Raw genomic sequence first — 19,123 nt, forward strand, 5'->3', positions numbered from 1 at the left:
TTTTACAAATATTAATTTATTTGATCATCTCATTGATCCTTACCAACAACTCTGTCAAATACATTCTATTATTTTTCCCATTTTACAGCTAAGGAAATGGCCTGAGAAAGATTATGTGACTTAAATGCTCAAGCTCACACAGCTAGCAAATATCTGAGATGGGATTTGAACTCATGTATTCCCAACGATGAGCCCAGTGCACTATCCGCTGTGCCACCTTGATGCCTCATGCTGTCTTAAAAATTGTTTATATTCAAATAACACCTTATAGTTTCTGAGATGCTTTTCTCAGAAAAATGCTGAGACAGGTTGTTCAGGGAACACCTCCATTTTGCATTTGAGGAAGCTGAGGCTTAGAAAGGCTCAGTGATTTGTCCACAGCCTAATAATGGTTATTACATAACACAGCTGAGACTTGGATTTCTGTCTTATGATGCCAAGTTCTGCATTCTTTGTACTCTATTTCTTTGCCTCTCACATCACAATAGTGACACAGACCCACTCACATGTGGGTCTGAGTTTGCTTGTGTCCCTCATGCTGCTTTCTTTCACTGTAGGTAGACAACTGGAGGTTTGAAATTGTCCCAAGCAGACATTTGTATTTAGGAGAGCCTGTCATTATGCTTCCCCAAATGTTGGTGTTATATGAGAAAAGTGCCCTGGAACTCAGAATGACATACAGTATTCAATTCAATTCAACAAACTTTTATTAAGCATCTCTCATATGTTAGGCAGTATGCTCCCTCCATCAGCCCCAGTACCTTTCTTAGAGCATTTAAATTGGAGTCAGGAAGACTTGCATTCAAATCTTGTCCGTATGATTACGGGCAAGTCACTGAAGTTTTTGGGCCTCAGTTTCCTCCATCAATAAGATGGATAAAATTACCCATAGTACTTATTTCATGGAGTTGTTGTGAGGTTCAAGTAAGATAATACATGCAAATCCCTTTGCAAAATTTAACCTAGTATATAAATATCAGATCTCCACACTCCAGCAAGTTCCCTATTACTGTGCCTCCCAAACTTCTGGGTTCCACATTGGTCACACTCCTACTTCTTTTCTTAACACAAATACACTGATCCAATTTCATTAAGTACTCTCTTACCCTCTGACTCACAGCCCGAATCTTTACATTTGACTCAATTTCTCAGACTACAGCACACTTTCACCTCTGCACATTTAGCACCCCATGTACCCAAGGGCTGGTTTTAGACATATCTGCTCCATTGTTTACTTAATACTTCATCATTGTAGATTGGGAGGGACAAATGACAATTATGGATTATTATGAGGTTCTTTTGCCTTCTATGAACAGCTACCTGCCTTTTAAGTTGGATGACTAGGGTATAACACCTGGGTCACACTTATATGGTGTTTTTCCATTTAGAGAACACTTTCCCAACAACAACTTTATGAAAAAAGTAGACTAAGGATTATTGCCACGTATTCGTGTTTCTACAAATATTGAGGAAGGACCTTATCAAAATTCCTCTGTTTCTTGTCCAGAGCAGCACAGGCAGTGTTAGATCTTTCCAAATCAAGCATAAGGTCATCCACTTCCCCCTGAAGCCTCTGCTTGGTTTTCTCCAAAGATGAACATTTGGAGTTCACGGTCTCGATATTTTCTTCAGCCTCCTGGAGCCTCTGGGCTAGTTTTTTCCTAAAAGGACCAAAGATAATTCTTCAAATAGGAACTATTTCCCAATGCATAGGGAAACTATCAAATACAATAGAGAGTTGGGGAAGGGAGGAGTCTAAGTTCTTCTGACTGAGGTATAGTGGACTGAGTCTTTTTGGAGCCTAGTTGCATGAGAGGTGGTATACTCTACATAAAGTTAAATATTGGGACCAATAAGATAATCAGTGAGTACCATGAGAGAAAGTGGAATAGGTCTTTGAAGAGAGAGATCAATTTAGTTATTTAGTGACTTTCATATGCTATTCAATTCTGGCTTAGTAGCCCATCAAGGGGCTTTTCTTCAGTACTCAGTAGGCAGATGAAACATAATCACATGATACTTGTGCATGCTTTGAACCAGGGAGGAAGACCCCCTCATTACACATCATCACAAACTTCTAGAAGCAGACTGCCTAAAACCTTCATGTAAGTTGGCATCAGGCAGTCTACTGCACATGCTTCCAGGATTGGGGTTCTCATTGGCCAGTCTCCTGCTACATGAGGAAAGATAAATAGCTCACAATGATGAGATAAGACTGATTTAAGTCATTTGATGACATAAGAGAACATAAGAACCGTCTGGGGGAGCCCCAAAATGCTTGGCAGAGGCAAGTAAGGGGTAGATCTGGCTCAAATGAGTCACAGAAGGGAGGTGGGTGGAATGATGGAGTTATTTGGGGAAGGCTGGGAGTTTGGGTTTTTTTTTGAGTATTTAGGAACAGGTCAGGAAAATAAAATGTATAAGAATTTTCAAGAGTGAAGATTCACCTTGAGCACTGGCCTGCCTATTCACCAATTTTCCACCCTGCAAATTCCAAAGTTCATACTTAGCCTCTTCCAGGTCCTCTGTACGTTGTATGGCATCAGTCTCATATTTGTTCCTCCACTGGGCCACTTCATTGTTGGCTCTGGACATGACCCGCTGGAGCTCAGCTTTGGCTTCCTGTTCTTCTTCATATTGTTCTCTTAACAAGTCAAAGTTGTGACGGGAAGCCTGCAGTGCATGAGCAAGAGCATTCTTGGCCTGGAATGATAACAATATAGAAGGAGCAGGAATCAGCTTCTAAGGTTTTTTGATATTTTGATTTACACTGGAGTACTAGGTTCTCTTTTAATTCCACTTTTTAAAAATTTTGTATTGTGTTTTATTTTTTCTAATTACATGTAAATACAAATTTTAACATTCATAAAACTTTTTTTGAGTTCCAAATTTGCTCCCTCTCCAGCATAGTAAGCAATTTGATATATAAATGAGGTAAAATATATTTCCATATTCATCATGTTGTGAAAGAAGAAACAGACCAACCAGAAAAAAGAAACCCATGAAAAAATAAGTATTGTGAAAATATTATGCTTTGATCTGAATTCAGACTCCTTCAGTTCTTTCTCTGGATGTGAATAGCATTTTTCTTCATGAGACCTTTACTTGTTCTTGGATCATTGTATTACTGGGAATAGCTAAGTCATTCATAGTTGATCATTATACAATGTGGCTGTTACTGTGTACATTCAAATTCTGCTTCAGAGAGCACAACTTTGATGGGCTGGCCACGTTGTTCGAATGCAAAATGTACACTTGCCAAAAAGACTATTTTATGGAGAACTCACACAGGGCAAGTGTTCACTTGGTGGTCAGAAGAAGCGATACAAGGACTCTCTCAGGTTCTCTCTTAAGAACTTTGGAATTGATTGTGTGACATGGGAGACACTGGCACAGGATTGCTCAGCATGACATGCCTACATCAGAAAAGGTGCTGTGCTCTATGAGCAAAACAGAATTGAAATAGCTCAAGAGAAACACAAGATACGCAAACTTAGAGAATCCACCCCAAAGGTTTACATACATTATTTGTGCCCGACCTGTGGTAGAATATTCTGAGCTCATATTGGTCTGATCAGCCGCAGTCAGACACACCAAAACCTGACTCTAGCATAGTGATGTCTTTTTGGTCCTCGTCAAAAATGAAGAACAACAACAGTACTGTGTACAATGTTCTCCTGGTTCTGCTCACTTCACTTTGCATCAATTCATGTAAGTCTTTCCAGGTTTTTCTGAAATCCACTTGTTCATCATTTCTTATAGCATATTAATTTTCTACTACATTCATATACCACAACTTATTCAGCCATTCCACAATTGATGGACATCCCCTCAATTTCCAATTCTTTGCCAACACAAAAAGAGCTGCTATAAATATTTTTGTACAAGTAGATCTACCCCGCTCTCCCCCGCCTTTTAAAAAATCTCTTTGGGATATAGAGCTAGTATTGCTGGATCAAAGGGTATGCATTTTGATCTCCCTTTGGGTATAGTTCCAAATTGCTCTCCAGAATGTTTGGATCAGTTCACAACTCCACCGACAGTGCATTAGTGGCCCAATTTTCCCACATCCTCTCCAACATTTATAATTTTCCTTTTCTGTCATATTAACCAATCTGATAGGTGTGATGTTAGAACATTTTTTCATATGACTATAGATAGCTTTTGATTTCTTCATCTGAAAAGTGCCTGTTCATAACCTTTCACCATTTATCAACTGGAGAATGACTTGTATTCTTATAAATTTGACTCAATTCTCTATATATTTGAGAAATGAGGCCTTTATCAGAGACATCTGCTATAAAAATTGTTTCCCCATTTTCTACTTTCCTTCTAATATCAGTTGCATTGGTTTTGTTTGTGCAAAAACTTTTAAATTTGATATGATCAAAATTATTCATTGTATATTTCACAATGTTCTGTATCTTTTGTTTGCTTATAAATTCTTTCCTTCTCCATAGTTCTAACAGGTAAACTATTCCTTGCTCTCCTAATTTGCTTATGGTATCACTCTTTATGTATAAATCATGTACCTATTTTGATCTTATCTTGGTATATGGTGTAAGATGTTGGTCTATACCTAGTTTTTGTTATACTGTTTTCCAGTTTTCCCACCAGTTTTTGTTGAATAGTGAGCTACTGTCCCAGAACCTGGGGTCTTTGGGTTTATCAAACATTAGATTACTATGGTCTTTTACTACTGTGTCTTGTGTACCTAATCTATTACACTGATTCACCATATTATTTCTTAGCAAGTACCAGATTGTTTTGATGGTTACCACTTTATAATATAGTTTGAGATCTGGTATAGATGACTAGTCCATCTTCCTTTACATTTTTTCCCATTATTTCCCTTGATATTCCTGACCTTTTGTTCTTCCAGATGAATTTTGTTATTTTTTTCTAGCTCTATAAAATAATTTTTTGGTAATTGGGCTGGCACAGCATTGAATAATTAAATTAATTTGGGTAGAATTGTCATTTTTATTGGCTCAGCCTATCCATGAGCAATTGATATTTTTCCAATTGTTTAGATCTGGCATTATTTGTGTGAGAAGTGTTTTGTAATTGTGTTCATATAGTTCCTGGGTTTGTCTTGGCAAGTAGACTCCCAAGTATTTTATATTGTCTACAGTTATTTAAAATGGAATTTCTCTTTCTATCTTTGCTACTGGGCTTTGTTGGTTATATATAGAAATGCTAATGATTTATGTAAATTTATTTCATATCCTGCAACTTTGCTTAAGTTGTTAATTATTTCAACTGGTTTTTTAGTTGATTCTCTAGGATTCTCTGAGTATATTATCATATCATCTGCAAAGAATGATAGTTTTGTTTCCTCATTGTTATTCTAATTCCTTCAATATCTTTTTATTCTCTTATCACTATACTAAAATTTCTACTATATTATTTATTAATAGTGGTGATAATAAGCATCCCTGCTTCACCCTTGATCTTAATGGGAAGGCTTCTAGCTTATCCCCATTACAGATAATGCTTGCTGATGGTTTTATATAGATACTATTTATCATTTTAAGGAAAACTCCATTTATTCTTATGCTCTTTAGCGTTTTTAAATTAAAAAAAATAATTAATTTATTTTTAGTTTCCTACATTCACTTCCATAAGCTTTTGAGTTTTAAATTTTCTCCCTCTCCCTCCCCTTCCCCCTTCCCAAGATGGTGTACAATCTGATATAGGCTCTACATATGCATTCTTATTAAACATTATTTTCAAAACCATTAGTCATATTATAAAAAAGAATTAGAACGAATGGGAGGAGCCACAAGAAAGAAGAAACAAAACAAAACAAAAAAAGAGCGCAAATACTGCTTCCATCTGCATTCAAACTCCATAGTTCTTTCTCTGTATGTGGATAGCATTTTCCATCATGAGTCTTTTGGAGTTGTCTTAGATCCTTGTATTGCTGAGAAGATCTAAGTCTATCAAAGTCAGTCATCACACAATGTAGCTGTTACTTTGTACAATGTCTAGCATTTTTAATAGGAATAGATACTGTGTTTTGTCAAAAACTTTTTCTGCATCTATTGAGATGATCATATGATTTTTGTTGGTTTTGTTATTGATATGGTCAATTACGCTGATAGTTCTCCTAATATTGAACCAGCCCTGAATTCCTGGTATAAAACCTACCTGGTCATAGTGTATGATACTAGTGATATATTGCTGTAATCTCCTTGATGGTATTTTACTTAAATTTTTTGCATCAATATTCATTAGGGAAATTGGTCTGTAGTTTTCTTTCTCTGTTTTAGCTCTTCCTGGTTTGGGTATCAGCACCATATTTGTGTCATAAAAAGAATTTGGTAGGACTCCTTCTTCACCTATTTTTCTAAATACTTTATATAGCACTGGTAATTCCACTTTCTAACTCTCCATGGGTTGGGAAAATGCTTGTGTAACAGAGCCATTAAGGGTCATGTTCCACTCATTCTCACTTAGACTGAATGAAAAGTCCCATTGCCAGAGAGAATTACAGGCTAGATTGACCATGGGGGGTTTCCTCTAGTCTTACTATTTTTATGTCCTTCCTTATAACTCAATACTTCAAGGACCTATAACTTCATTGGTATGACCATTCCTTCTATCAATGAAGATCATCCTCTGTCTATAACTTATTGTGATTGAAAAAATATCATCACTGTGAAGCAGGTCTGATGATGTGAAACTTGAATGTTAGCCAGGCTGGTCCTCAAATAATAGATGTATAGTTCATCTTTAGACACATTCATGAAGAAAGCCTTTCCAGGTTAGAGGACCTTCCAGAGCTGATACCTCACTGACACTGCCTTTGAGAATCTAGGATCAGTTCTACACCAAGATGTTCTTTAAAAATTGTTCACAGGAAGGGAGAAAATCTTTTCTCAACTACTTATGCGTCCCCTCTTGAAAGTTATTTTTCTGTCATCCAAGTGACCTCTGTTTTTCTATCTTAAGTAGAGCTACACATCAACCTTTTTTTAAAGTACCTACTCTGTGCCCTGTAGTAAGTTTACTGGACAAAGGGAAAAATCAATCTGTCTTCAAGGAAGTAGCAGGAGAGGATTCTAAGTCAGAGGGGCAGTATGAATAAACATAGGGACAAGTAATAATGTATAGGTCTGACAGTAATTTGGATCTGGCTACAGTGGATAGGTTTGATAGGTCTGCAGAGTGATTAGGGGAAGAAAGATCCTATGTGATGGAAGGCCTTGAATATTAGAATCTGTGAAAGGCTTTCTGGCTGAGGGAAACTTGAAGAACAGCACTGGAGTGTTTTAACTCAGACATCAGGTTCACATTAGTATTAGAAAAAAAATTGGCTCTGACCTTGGTTTCTTCTTCTAGTTGTCTCTTCAGTTCCTCCAGTTGATGGGTTATTACCTGTTTGCCTTTTGTCAGCTGTGAAACCAGAGACTCCTTCTCTTCCAGTTGATGGTTCAGCTCACCTGGAACACAGATATGGGCAGACCCTCTCTGTCATCAAACATCACTTCTCCCCATTGGCCCATGTTTTGCCATTAATCCCTGTCCCATCCTCACCATTTTGGGTCTGCATCTGTGCTTTCTGCATATTCAGTTCATGGATCAACTGTGTGTGTTGGTCATCCTTTGCACTGATTTCACTGAACTGGTCTTCAAGGGTCCGGTACATTTTTTCTATGTTGTACTTTTAAAAATGAGAGCATGTAGGGTTAAAAAAAATTGAATTCACGTATTGTGGAACCTCTCCCCTTCCCCTGACAAATCAATATTTCAATTCCATCATTCATCAACACATTAGCCCACATGTTTATTGAGAGGCAGTATTGCAGAGAAGATGGAAACCTGATCTCAGAGTCAGGAAGATTTGGTCCCCAACTCAGCTTCACACATATATTTACTGTATAACCCAGGGAAATCACTTCATCTCCCAGTGCTCCAGGCAGCTTTCAACCAGAATAGCTGAATCAAACTACACTGGTAGAGGAAAATCTCCTCACCAGGTATCTGTGTACCAGTGAAATCACAGATTAAAAAATATTTTTAACAAATTGACAGCTACTATGTCATTTAAAAGAATCCTGTCTTTAAGGAGCTTATTTTCTCTCATTGAGGAAGAGAAGATAGACTCACATAAAATAGTTTAAAAATATAAGACAACCCTTTTCTACTGAGGGCCTGTATCCCAGGGAAACAAACCTATGATCATACCTGAATTAACTTACCCCACATCTTTTAAGCTAGAGTTCCACTTGGTTTTTAAAATTAAGAAAAAAGAGCATGAAACGCTATTCAGAAATATTTTGTTGTTGTTTAGTCAATTAGTCCTGTCTGACTTTTCATGACCCTATTTGAGATTTTCTTTGCAAAGATACTAGAATGGTTTGTCATTTCCTTCTCCAGCTCATTTTGCAGATGATACAGTGTCCCAAAAGTCTTAGTGCAGTTTTAAGCTTTAATAGCTTTTTAAAAAAATAGCTTTAAGCTATTAAAGCTTAAGCTGTACTAAGACTTTGGGGACACCCTATAGATTAACTCATATTTCTATAGCATTTTTTTTTGGTTTACAAAGTAGGTAGTTTGTGTATTATTATCACCATTTTACAGATGGGAAAACTGAGACCAGAGATTAAGTGATTTTCCTGTAGTTATCTAGCTAGTAAGTGTCAGAGCTTAGATTTGAGTCTATCTTCTGACTTCAAGTTTGGTAGTCTTTCAATTACACCTTACTACATATATACTAGTTCTATTTTCTTTTTTGGTCTAGGCCTATGATTTCACTGGTATAGGAAACTTTCTACAAGGAAACCTTTTGTACTCCTGCAGATTGGCAGTGGAAATTTATAGCTGATATTTACAGTCCCAGAGTTGCTCAAGGAATTGAGAGAATAAATAACTTGCTAAGGATCACATAGCAGGTATGTGGTATTGGTGGGACTTGAACCCAGGTCTTTCCAACTCCAAGGCCTGCTCTCAACCAACTGTGCCATGTTTCTTTTCAGTTCTATATTCTTTCCAGTTAAAGGTATGAGAAGAGAAAAATACAGCAAGAGAGAGAAAAGAAGGAAAGAGAATGAAAGAAAAGAGATGGCAAAGAGAGACACAAAACACAGAAAGATACATGCAAAAAACATAAAACAACCACAGATTTCCTTTTTTTTTGGCTAGACAATGGAGTTAAGTGACTTGCCCAGGGTCACACAGCTAGTGTCAAGCGTCTGAGGTTGGATTTGAACTCAGGTCCTCCTGACTCCAGGGCTGGTGCTCTATCCACTGCGCCATCTAGTTGGCCCCCCCACAGATTTTCTTTTAAAAAGTATTTACATTGTAGCTAGATGGTGCCATGAATAGAGCACTGGGCCTACAGTCAGAAGGACTTGAGTTTAAATGTGACCTCAGATACTTACTAGCTATGTGACCTAACTCTGATTGCCTCTTTAAAAATTAAAAAAAAATTTATATTACTATTTAAAGTATGCAAAGACGAATACTTGTGAACTCTCTTTTTTCTTAAAAAATTCACATCTTTTGTTTTTACCTCAACTTAATTTCTCAACATATTCTCCCTCACCCTTCTCCAGAGAACTATTGCTTACTGCAAAGAACAGAAAGAAAAAAATTCAGCTCCATGAAACTAAAGAGCACATGAACCAAGAATGACACTTGGTCTTTCACCTCTACAAAGAAGGGAGTTACTTCTTCATATCTCTTCTTTGGGTCAAGGTTGTCAAAACTATAGTTTCTTTTCCTTCTTTCAAGAGGGAAAGACACTGCTTTTCTGTATTGTAAAGTAGGATGTGTTGTATCATATACATCAGAAAAGTGTATTATCATCATTCCCTTTTTACAGATGAGGAAATTAAGTTACAGAGAATTTAAATGATTTGACCCATGATGATATAACTAGTAAGTCAGGATTTGAACTCATGTCTTCTAGGACCAGGGATCTTTTCACCATACCAGGCTACCCTTCCACTCACAGAAAATACGCTGGACTTGGAATCAGAAGATATATGGGTCCAAATTCTGGCCCTGACCCTTTCTATTTGGGTGACCTTGGTCAGTTCACTTAACCTCTTGGAGATTATTCCCTCATCAACGCAGTGGGGATAATAACTAAGACTTGTAATGCCTACCTCATAAGGCTGTTGTGATAAGGAAAAACAAATGTACAAATCTAAAGGCACTGTTCAAAACACTATTTGTATGGTGGGTAAATTATTTTGCCGCCATCATTGTCTATGGTATTTTTTATTTATGCATTTGTGCTTGCCACACAGGTTGGAGGATAGTGACCTCACCTGAATGTAGGTTGTAAGTAGCAATGGGTTGCAGAGCCAAAAGCAGATATATGAAAGTAAGTCATAAGCACATCCAGGAGACAGTTAGTAACCAGGAAGTATATCAGATCCACATAGAATTCAGAGATTGGTATGGAATAATGAGTTGAGACCAAGAAAGCTGCTAAGAGACAGGGAGTTCATAGAAGCCAGATATGTACATAAAGCAGTGAGTCTAGAAAGGAGTCAGGCAAGCATAGATATGTATGATACATGACTTAGTAGGAGACCCTGAAACTAAGGCAAAGCCTACCTCAGACGGGAAGCTCTTCATAGTCTTTCTGCTATACTGGGACTTGGACCAAGGACTGATTCACAGCACTGAGAAAAGTAGGCTGCTGCAGCGAATTTCAATTCACTTAAAAGATTCTCACAATTCTGAGTGACTCAGTGTTCTGCTGACAAAAGCAGGCCAGTTGGAAGGGTGGGATGGTGAGTGGGTGTGGCAGCAAGATGAGTTCCATTTAGAACTTGTCATAGGACAGTGGGACATCTTAGTGGACATGTCTAACAGGTGCTGGACTAACAGCTGACGGACTTGGAGTCAAGAAGACCCATGTTCGAATCCTGCCTCAGATTGTGTGAACTTGGACAAGTCTGCCTTAGTTTCCTCATTTATACAATTAAAATACCTACCTTTCAGGGCTGTTGTAAGGAACAAATAAGAACACTAAAGTGTTTTAACAGTGAAATGTTTTATAAGTCTGTCTGTCTCTCTAACAGTAAGGTGTTTTATAAACCTGAATAAGAGTTACATACATTCTAGCTGATAGATAGCAGCTATAGATAGAGTTACAGAATTGTAGAATTTTCTTTCTTTTTCTTTTTTTTAATATGAAGCAATTGGGGTTAAGTGATTGGCCCAGGGTCACACTGCTAGTAAGTATCGGGTCCGCATTTTCCCCTGACTCCAGGGCCAAGGCTCTATCCACTGCGCCGCCTAGCTGCCCAAGAATTTTCTAAAACCTGTGAATCTACCTTAGACTTGGAGACACTTTCTACATTGCTGGCAAGGTCGTCAACCTCCATCTTCAGTTCACTCTTCTCCTTCTCCAGTTTCTGCTTGACCCTCTGCAGATTGTCGATTTGTTCCTGGAGCTCTGCTACGCTATCAGCGTGCTTCTTGCGGAGGGCAGCTACGGTAGCCTCATGTTGCAGGGTGGCCTCTTCAAAGTCCCTGCGCAGCTTCTGGAATTCGGTCTCTCGCTTCTTGTTCAGCTCCACCTGAGCTGAAGTCGCCCCACCAGCTTGCTCCAGGCGCTCGCTGATCTCCTCAAGTTCCCTGGAGAGATCCGACCGCTGCCTCTCAATCCTTCCCCGAAGTGCATGCTCAGCCTCGATTTCCTCCTCCACTTCTTCTATACGAGCCTAAAATACTCAATGACATTCAAGTCAACAAACATTTATAACATTTTACAATGTTTCATGGGATTCTAGCTCTACAGAGAGAAGGGATCTCGGAGACTAGTAATCCACTTTCTTGTTTTACAGGTGAAGAAACTAAGGCTTAAAGAGAATAAGTGACTTGCCCAAGGTCATGCTGGCAATAAATGTCGGAGGCAGGATGTGAATGCAGATCTCTCCATTTCTCTGACTCCAGAGTCCATATTCTTCCCAATATACTGGGACTCCTTCCTCAATTATTGAACTCCTACTATGTGCAAGGTACTGTGTAACATGAGGCATAAATCAGTGAGCTTACATTCTAGTGGGGAAATAAAACGTGCAAAAATAAATATGAAATATATACAAAATTATACAAAACAATTTCAAGAGAGAATGAGAATGGACTGAGGAGTGTCAATAAAGGCCTTGTTTAGGAAGTAGCATCTGAGCTATTCTTTGGAGGAACCTAGAGATTCTAAGGGATGAAGATGGGGAGGGGGTGCAATCCAAACATAGAAGACCACTTTTGCAAAGACACAGAAACTATGTAAAGACACAATATCAGGAGGGCAGATGTTGCTTATAGAGAGCACCTAATGGACCAGTCAGACTGGAAAGAGTGAGCAAGGGACACAGGGAAGCTGTAAGAATGGCATTAAATGACAGAGAAGTTTGTATTTTATTCCAGAGGGAGCAGTAAATAAAGGGCTTGTAGAGTCTTGCTAAGTTCAAATCAGGCTTCAAACACTTACTAGTTATGTGACTTTGGACATATTTGCCTCAGTTTCCTCATTTGTAAAATGAGCTAGAGAAGGAAATGGCAAACCACTGTAGTATCTTTGCCAAGAAAACCCCAAATAAGGTCATGAAGAGTCAGACACAACTAAAACGAATGAACAACAACACTTTAAAGTAAGGGAACAACATGATCTGATTGGTGTTTTCAGAATATTAATATGAGAGCTATATGGAGAATAGATTGGAGAGAGAAAAATACTACTACTACTATAACTATGGCTAGCCAGCATTTATATATCACTTTAATTTTTGAAAAACTCTTCATATTATCTCATTTGATCCTCACAACAACCCTGTCAGGCAGGTGCTATTACAATCCCTGTTTTACTGATGAGGAAACTAGGGCTGATAACAGTTAAGTGACTTGTCCAGGGTCACATAACTAGTAAGTGTGTGAGGCAGGGTTTGAACTCAGATCTTCCTGACTCCAAATCCAGTATCTTTCTTAATATGCTCCCTGGAAGAAGTGAGACTAAGGATCATGGGACCTTTCTATCTGACTTGCAGCTGAAACTTTCCGTATGTGCTTTTTTCCCTTAGAATGTGAGCTCATTGAATGCAAGGATTGTCTTACTTCTCTATTTGCATCCCCAGTGCTGAGAACAGTGCTTTGCACATAGTGTTTAATAAATGTTTCATTCATTCATTCATTTCTTCACATTGGCATTTCCTATTTACCTCTACCCATTAGAATTCTTAGCCTCCTTCAAAATTCAACTTAATTTATGCTTCCTACATAAGGCTTTTCCTAATTCCACTAGCTTTTAGTGCCTACCCCAGAAATTATTTTGTATTTACTTTGTATATATTTTAGTTAATTTACAAACTGCATCCTTGAAAGAATGTGGGATTGTTTCTTTCTTTCTTCCTTCCTTCCTTCCTTCCTTCCTTCCTTCCTTCCTTCCTTCCTTCCTTCCTTCCTTCCTTCCTTCCTTCCTTTCTTCCTTTCTTTCTTTCTTTCTTTCTTTCTTTCTTTCTTTCTTTCTTTCTTTCTTTCTTTCTTTCTTTCTTTCTTTCTTTCTTTCTTTCTTTCTTTCTTTCTTTCTTTCTTTCTCTCTCTCTCTTTCTTTCTTTCTTTCTTTCTTTCTTTTTCTTCCTTCCTTCCTTCCTCCCTCCCTCCCTCCCTCCTTCCCTCTCTCTCTCTCTTTCTCTTTTTCTTTCTTTTTGTATGCCAAGTGCCTAACTCCTGACACAAATTAGATGCTTGGTGGAAATGTCCAGCAGGCTATTGTTAAGATAGAACTGGAGGGTTCCCAAGTTTGCTGAGCTTTTGGCTTATTGAGGTATGGGGAGGTACCAGTGGTCAGGGGAAAGAAGAGTGGGAAGGCAAACAGCACAGAGTAGAGGAGAGGGTAATTTCTCTACCTCTAATGTGAAGGAAGATGGATACTGGGATAAAGGAAGGATAAATGTGAGAAAAGAAAGGGAATAGGGGAAAGTTTTTTTGTTTTTTGGGTTTTTTTTTTTTTAGTAAGAAGAGTTTTAAAAAATTTTACCTGTAACTCCTTAATCTTCTTCTGTAAATGCAAACTCTGTACCTGCTCATCTTCAATTCTACTTTGTAACTGACTGATTTCAAATTCTTTCCTAGCAAAAATTCAAAAGCATATCAGATGCCAGACTTTGAAAATTGAATTTGGCTTTCAGACTTAATTTCAAAGATACAAAATGAAAAGGTCAACTTCATACTTCTTCATTTTTTCCTCATTTTGTTGTTTGTCATTTTCTAAGTCCATAATAGATTCCTGGGAGACCTTCACATCCCCCTCAAGCTTCCTCTTCATTCTTTCTAGTTCTGCTCGAAGCTTTTTTTCCTGGTCCAAAGAACCCTCAAGCTAGAAAGAAAAGAGATTAAGTTCAGTATGAGCCAGGGGACATAAACTAGTCCATTTTATAGGATTATAGGATAATAAGATTTAGAGTTGGAAGGAACTTTAGAAATCATCTTGTTCAACCCACTCCTTACTGCAGATAAGAAAACCTAGAGAATTTTATTGGCTTGCACAAGGGCAGAGAGCTATTCTGTAGCACAGCCAGGAGTCAAATGAAGATCCTTTGAACTCAAAATCCAGTGCTTTCTACTAGAAAATAACATCATGTCCTTCGAGTGGTAGTTGGAAGTCAGTTTTTGTGTAAATACTCTTATATCTCATAATGAATGTTGGCTGCAGCCCTCCTTGGTCAGGCAGGGAATGAACCTGCCCAGACCTTCTGCTTCCAATCCATTTCCTCCTTCAACCCAGTGAAGTGGAGGGACTGAATTAGTGATTTCTAAAGATCCCTTTCAGCTTGAAATGTTAAATCAGTGACTTCTTCCAGTTCTAAATCTTAAGATTCTTTGATTCTTTCTGGCCTGTACCCAGAGCATGCATATTCCTTATAGGTTGTTGTTGTTTGTCCTTCATTCTTGAAGAGAACTATGACTTTGAGGAGGTGATGTCATGACTTGCAGTGGATTGGATTTAAGTGAGGCAGGGATGTGCAAAGTCATTCTTTCCTCTGGGTCCAGTGGCAAGACATAGATCAGGACAACTAGAGACGCTGTGGCTTCCCCTCCCTTCCCCCTTTCCTCTACTTCCTGTAGGTTAGTCAATTAAGAAATGAATGCTAGGGGCAGCTAGGTGGCACAGTGGATAGAGCTCTGGCCCAAATCTGGCCTCAGACACTTGACACTTACTAGCTGTGTGACCCTGGGCAGTTCACTTAAGCCTGATTGCCTCAGGGAAAAAAAAGGAAATGAATGCTACTTTGTGGCATCCCTACAGCTATGTACAGGGAAGGCTAGATGTCACACCCACCTCTCTCTTACATTTATAGACACACATCATATACACACATTATGGCACTGAGTTGGTTGGTTGTTGTCCTTCATCCTTGAAGAGGACCAAAATGACATCACTAGAGTCAAGTTACAGGGCGTCTGACTGTGGCTGGTCAGACTAATATGAGCTCAGAATACTCTACCACAGGTTGGGCACAAATAGTCTGTGTGAACATTTGGGGTGGATTCTCTAAATCTGTACACCCTGCATTTCCTTTGAGCTGTTTCAATTCTGCTTTGTTTGTAGAGGACAGCACCTTCTCTGATGTGGGCACACTATGCCTGTGCCAGTGTCTCCCATGTCACAGAATCAATTCCAAAGTTCTTAAGAGAGAACTGAGGACTGGCACTGAAGAAGACTAAAGTGTTAATATAGCTAGGTGACTCAGTGGATAAAGCACTAGGCCTAGTGTCAGGAAGACCTGAGTTCAAATCCAGCCTCAGATGCTTACTAGCTGTGTGACCCTGGGCAAGTCACTTAACCTTGTTTGCCTCAGTTTCCTCATCTGTAAAATGAGCTAGCAAAGGAAATGGCAAACCACTCCAGTATCTTTGCTAAAAACAAAACAAAACAAAACAAAAACCCATGGATAGTATTGGTGTAACATGGTCCATGAGGTCATGAAGAGTTAGAATCCACTGAACAACAATGATAAAGTGTTAATGTACATACTCTTCACTCTAGGGGATATGGGCTGTGAATTTAACCAGAGTGGTTCCCTTTCCAATTGATATTTACCTAGTCTGGTCTCAAGCAAGTTGAAGAAAATGTTGGGGTGTATAACCACAACATTCAGTAAATTTGGGCACCCCTTACCAATACAGTGTAAGTGAGTAAATTACTCAACAACAGTGCTGAAAAACAATTTTTTTTCATTGCCACATAAAAGAAAGGTAAAGATTGGATTGGAACTTTTCCACCTGAAAATTGAATCTTTAGCATTTACAAATGTGGGATGATGGTACTATAATTTCCATTCAGCAACATATGCCCACTGAATATTTAACTACAATTCTAAATATCCTTACATCATCTACTTGCAGCTCAAGTTTAACTTTCATTTTGATCAGACTGTTGACTTTATCTTCTTCAGCCTGTAAATCATCTAGGGTTTGCTGATGGGCATCCTGGAGAGATTTCTTTTCTTTGTTCAGTTTGGAAATATTTGCTTCTAGAGCTGTCATCTCTTCAGAAAGATTCTTCACCTAGAAGAAATTCAACATACTTTAAAGAAAGGAACAATTCAAATAGATGCTTCCACTGAAACCTTGAAACTCTGTTACCTCTCTGTTACCCCTCACTATTCTCCTGGATTTGAATTTCATCTTTTTTTTAATACTCTTCTACCAGCATGGTACTTGAACTTTCCACCAATAGATTTACTCTTTTTGAGCAAAGACTTTGTATCTTCAGAAACCCATCTTTAGATACTAACTATTCCTTAAAAAGTGGGTGTTAATATCTACTAACATTAACACAGATTTATTAGAAGTCAGATCCTTGAGTGAAAAGAACATGGGATAGGTACATTTTGAGTAGGGGTAAATAAAGAGGGAAGGAGAAAAGAGAAAAATCTAAGGAGCATGGGGTGCTTCCTCAGGTAGGTATGATGATGGGGTCCTTGCTTTTGCTGAGAGTACTTGGCATGAGAATGGAGAGGGAGGAAAGAAGGAAAGGTCAGCAGTACAGTAAAAGGCTGGAAAGAGGATAGAGATGGCACTGAAGAGAAATTTTATTTACTTTAGCTTAACATTGCTTTTGGGTATGACTACTCAATATGTTATGTACCACTCAATCAGATATACTAATAGCAAATTACTAGTGACATAACACTATGACGTGATAACTCATTTTACGCAAAAGATACTTCCTTAAATGTTTAGAATCATAGAATATTACAGATGGAAGGGAACTTAGACATATTTGGTTAATTACCTCACCCCTCACCCCTTATTTTACAAGGCAGAAATTGAATGTAAATGGAATTTTGGCAAATGTATTTGTATTTTAATACATTAGAAAAGTCTACTTTTTAAGAGAATTCTATAATGAACTGTTATATATAGTTAACAATCATCACTTCAATTTACCATTGTTGTAAAAGTGTACTAGTTTGGAAGTCGTAAGAGCTGGGTTCAAGTCACCAATTTAATACTTACTAGAAAGCCTCAGTTTCTCCATTATAAAAAGGGTTTAGCAATCCCTCTGCCCATTCCCAATCTGTACTTGAACTGGTAGGTTAAGTTTCTAGGAGTAACCCTGAGGGGTTAGGTTTCTGGTTTCCTCCTAAGCTCCTCCCCCCCAAAATGTGTGCTCACCATTAATAATTTGTTGTGGTTGAGTCATGTTGAGTCTTGTCAGATTCTTTGTGACCCCCTTTGGGGTTTTCTTGGCAAAGATTTTGGAGTGGTTTATTATTTCCTTCTCCAGTCCATTTTATGGTTGAGGAATTGAGGCAAATAGGGTTATGTGACTTGCCCAGGGTCACACAACCAGTATGTATCTGTTGTTGGATTTGAATTCATGAAGATGAGTCTTCCTAATTTCAAGTCCAGTGCTCTATCCACTGTACCACCTAGCTGCCCATTATTAGCCAGTCACAATCCATTGAGTTTTAGAAAAGGCGTTTACTGAGAAGGTATAACAAGAAAGGTGGATATAAAACATTTCCCTCAAATTGAGGGCACACTCTCCCCTTGCACATGCATCTGCCTGGTGAGAGTAGGTTCAAACTTAAAGGCACAAAGGTGGAAGAGTGCACATGTAAAGAACAACTGGTGGAGTATGCTGGCAGCAGCTCAAACCATCTGGAGAGAGCCAATTTTCATTATGAATATTTTTACCTTGGAAGCCAGCAAACAGTACTCATGAGGGCTTGGATTGTTTTGTTGACTTAAGAAAGTGATGGAGAGGGGCAGCTAGGTGGCACAGTGGATAGAGCATTGGTCCTGGAGTCAGGAGGACCTCAATTTAAATCTGGCCTTAAACATTTAGTAGCTGTGTGACACTGGGCAAGTCACTTAACCCAGATTGCCTCCAAAAAAAAAAGAAAAGAAAGTGATGGAGAAATTATGTTAATAAAGCAGATTAAATTTAAGTGTATTGTACATGCATTTGGGGGGGGGGGGCGGAGAGACAGTTAAACATTACCCGCACAACACTGGCTGAGGGATATCTCACAACTCCTGGCACTGGAACTCCTTTTCTCCCTTTGTGGAGCCCTCACCAAATTCCTCTGAGGTGTTGCTCCCTGCTGCACAGGTGGCCCAGCTGGGCCCCAAGTGTTCATGCCTTGGTTGAATCCAAGCTGGCACTTCTTGAAGACGGTTTTTCTGAAGTTGTCTTCTCTTTAGCAACTGATGCTCTTTGTCCATTTTTCCTCGGTTTCCCTCCATTCCCAGTGCAGATAGTGCCATTGGCCACTGCTGCTCTAATGGCTGCTGCCCTTTCTGACAGACTCCTTTGGCTCTGGCCCCAACTACAACTGCTTCATTAAATGCTGCCACCATTTCTGATCTGCTAAAGTAAAGGAAATACAGCGAGAGAGGCAAAGGTAGCCAGAGTGAGGGCTTCTCAGGATCTCCTAGTTGTCTCCCAGCTCTAGTTGCCACAGGTGTGGGATTGCCATGGCCCTAAGGCCATGTGAGCAACCTCTCTGGCATCACCATGACTTTGGACTGGTAGGGAAGGGAACTCTTTCCTCCCCCAGTGAATCCAGAGGGCGTGCTACCTGGGACGGCTCAGCCAAGACATTGCTGTGGTACTTCCCATTTGAAGGGTCCCATTAGAGATATT

The 19,123-nt window shown here is 38.9% G+C and overlaps 1 protein-coding gene across 1 annotated transcript in view; it reads right to left on the reverse strand.

Moving 5' to 3' along the window:
* The window catches only part of LOC114034411 (myosin-13), a 71,868-nt gene that overhangs the window by 13,421 nt on the left and 39,324 nt on the right, over window positions 1–19,123 (reverse strand). Inside the window, exons 22-29 of the mRNA XM_027850095.1 lie at window positions 16,357–16,533; window positions 14,196–14,341; window positions 14,003–14,093; window positions 11,301–11,690; window positions 7,543–7,669; window positions 7,330–7,448; window positions 2,507–2,703; window positions 1,478–1,661 (exon numbers count right to left, since the gene is read on the reverse strand). Of these exons, the coding sequence (XP_027705896.1) occupies window positions 1,478–1,661; window positions 2,507–2,703; window positions 7,330–7,448; window positions 7,543–7,669; window positions 11,301–11,690; window positions 14,003–14,093; window positions 14,196–14,341; window positions 16,357–16,533 (1,431 nt within the window). The remainder of the gene's footprint in view (window positions 1–1,477; window positions 1,662–2,506; window positions 2,704–7,329; window positions 7,449–7,542; window positions 7,670–11,300; window positions 11,691–14,002; window positions 14,094–14,195; window positions 14,342–16,356; window positions 16,534–19,123) is intronic.

This window comes from Vombatus ursinus, unplaced genomic scaffold (genome assembly GCF_900497805.2).
Source record: "Vombatus ursinus unplaced genomic scaffold, bare-nosed wombat genome assembly UNPS02008996.1, whole genome shotgun sequence".
NCBI classification, from domain to species: Eukaryota; Metazoa; Chordata; class Mammalia; order Diprotodontia; family Vombatidae; genus Vombatus; species Vombatus ursinus.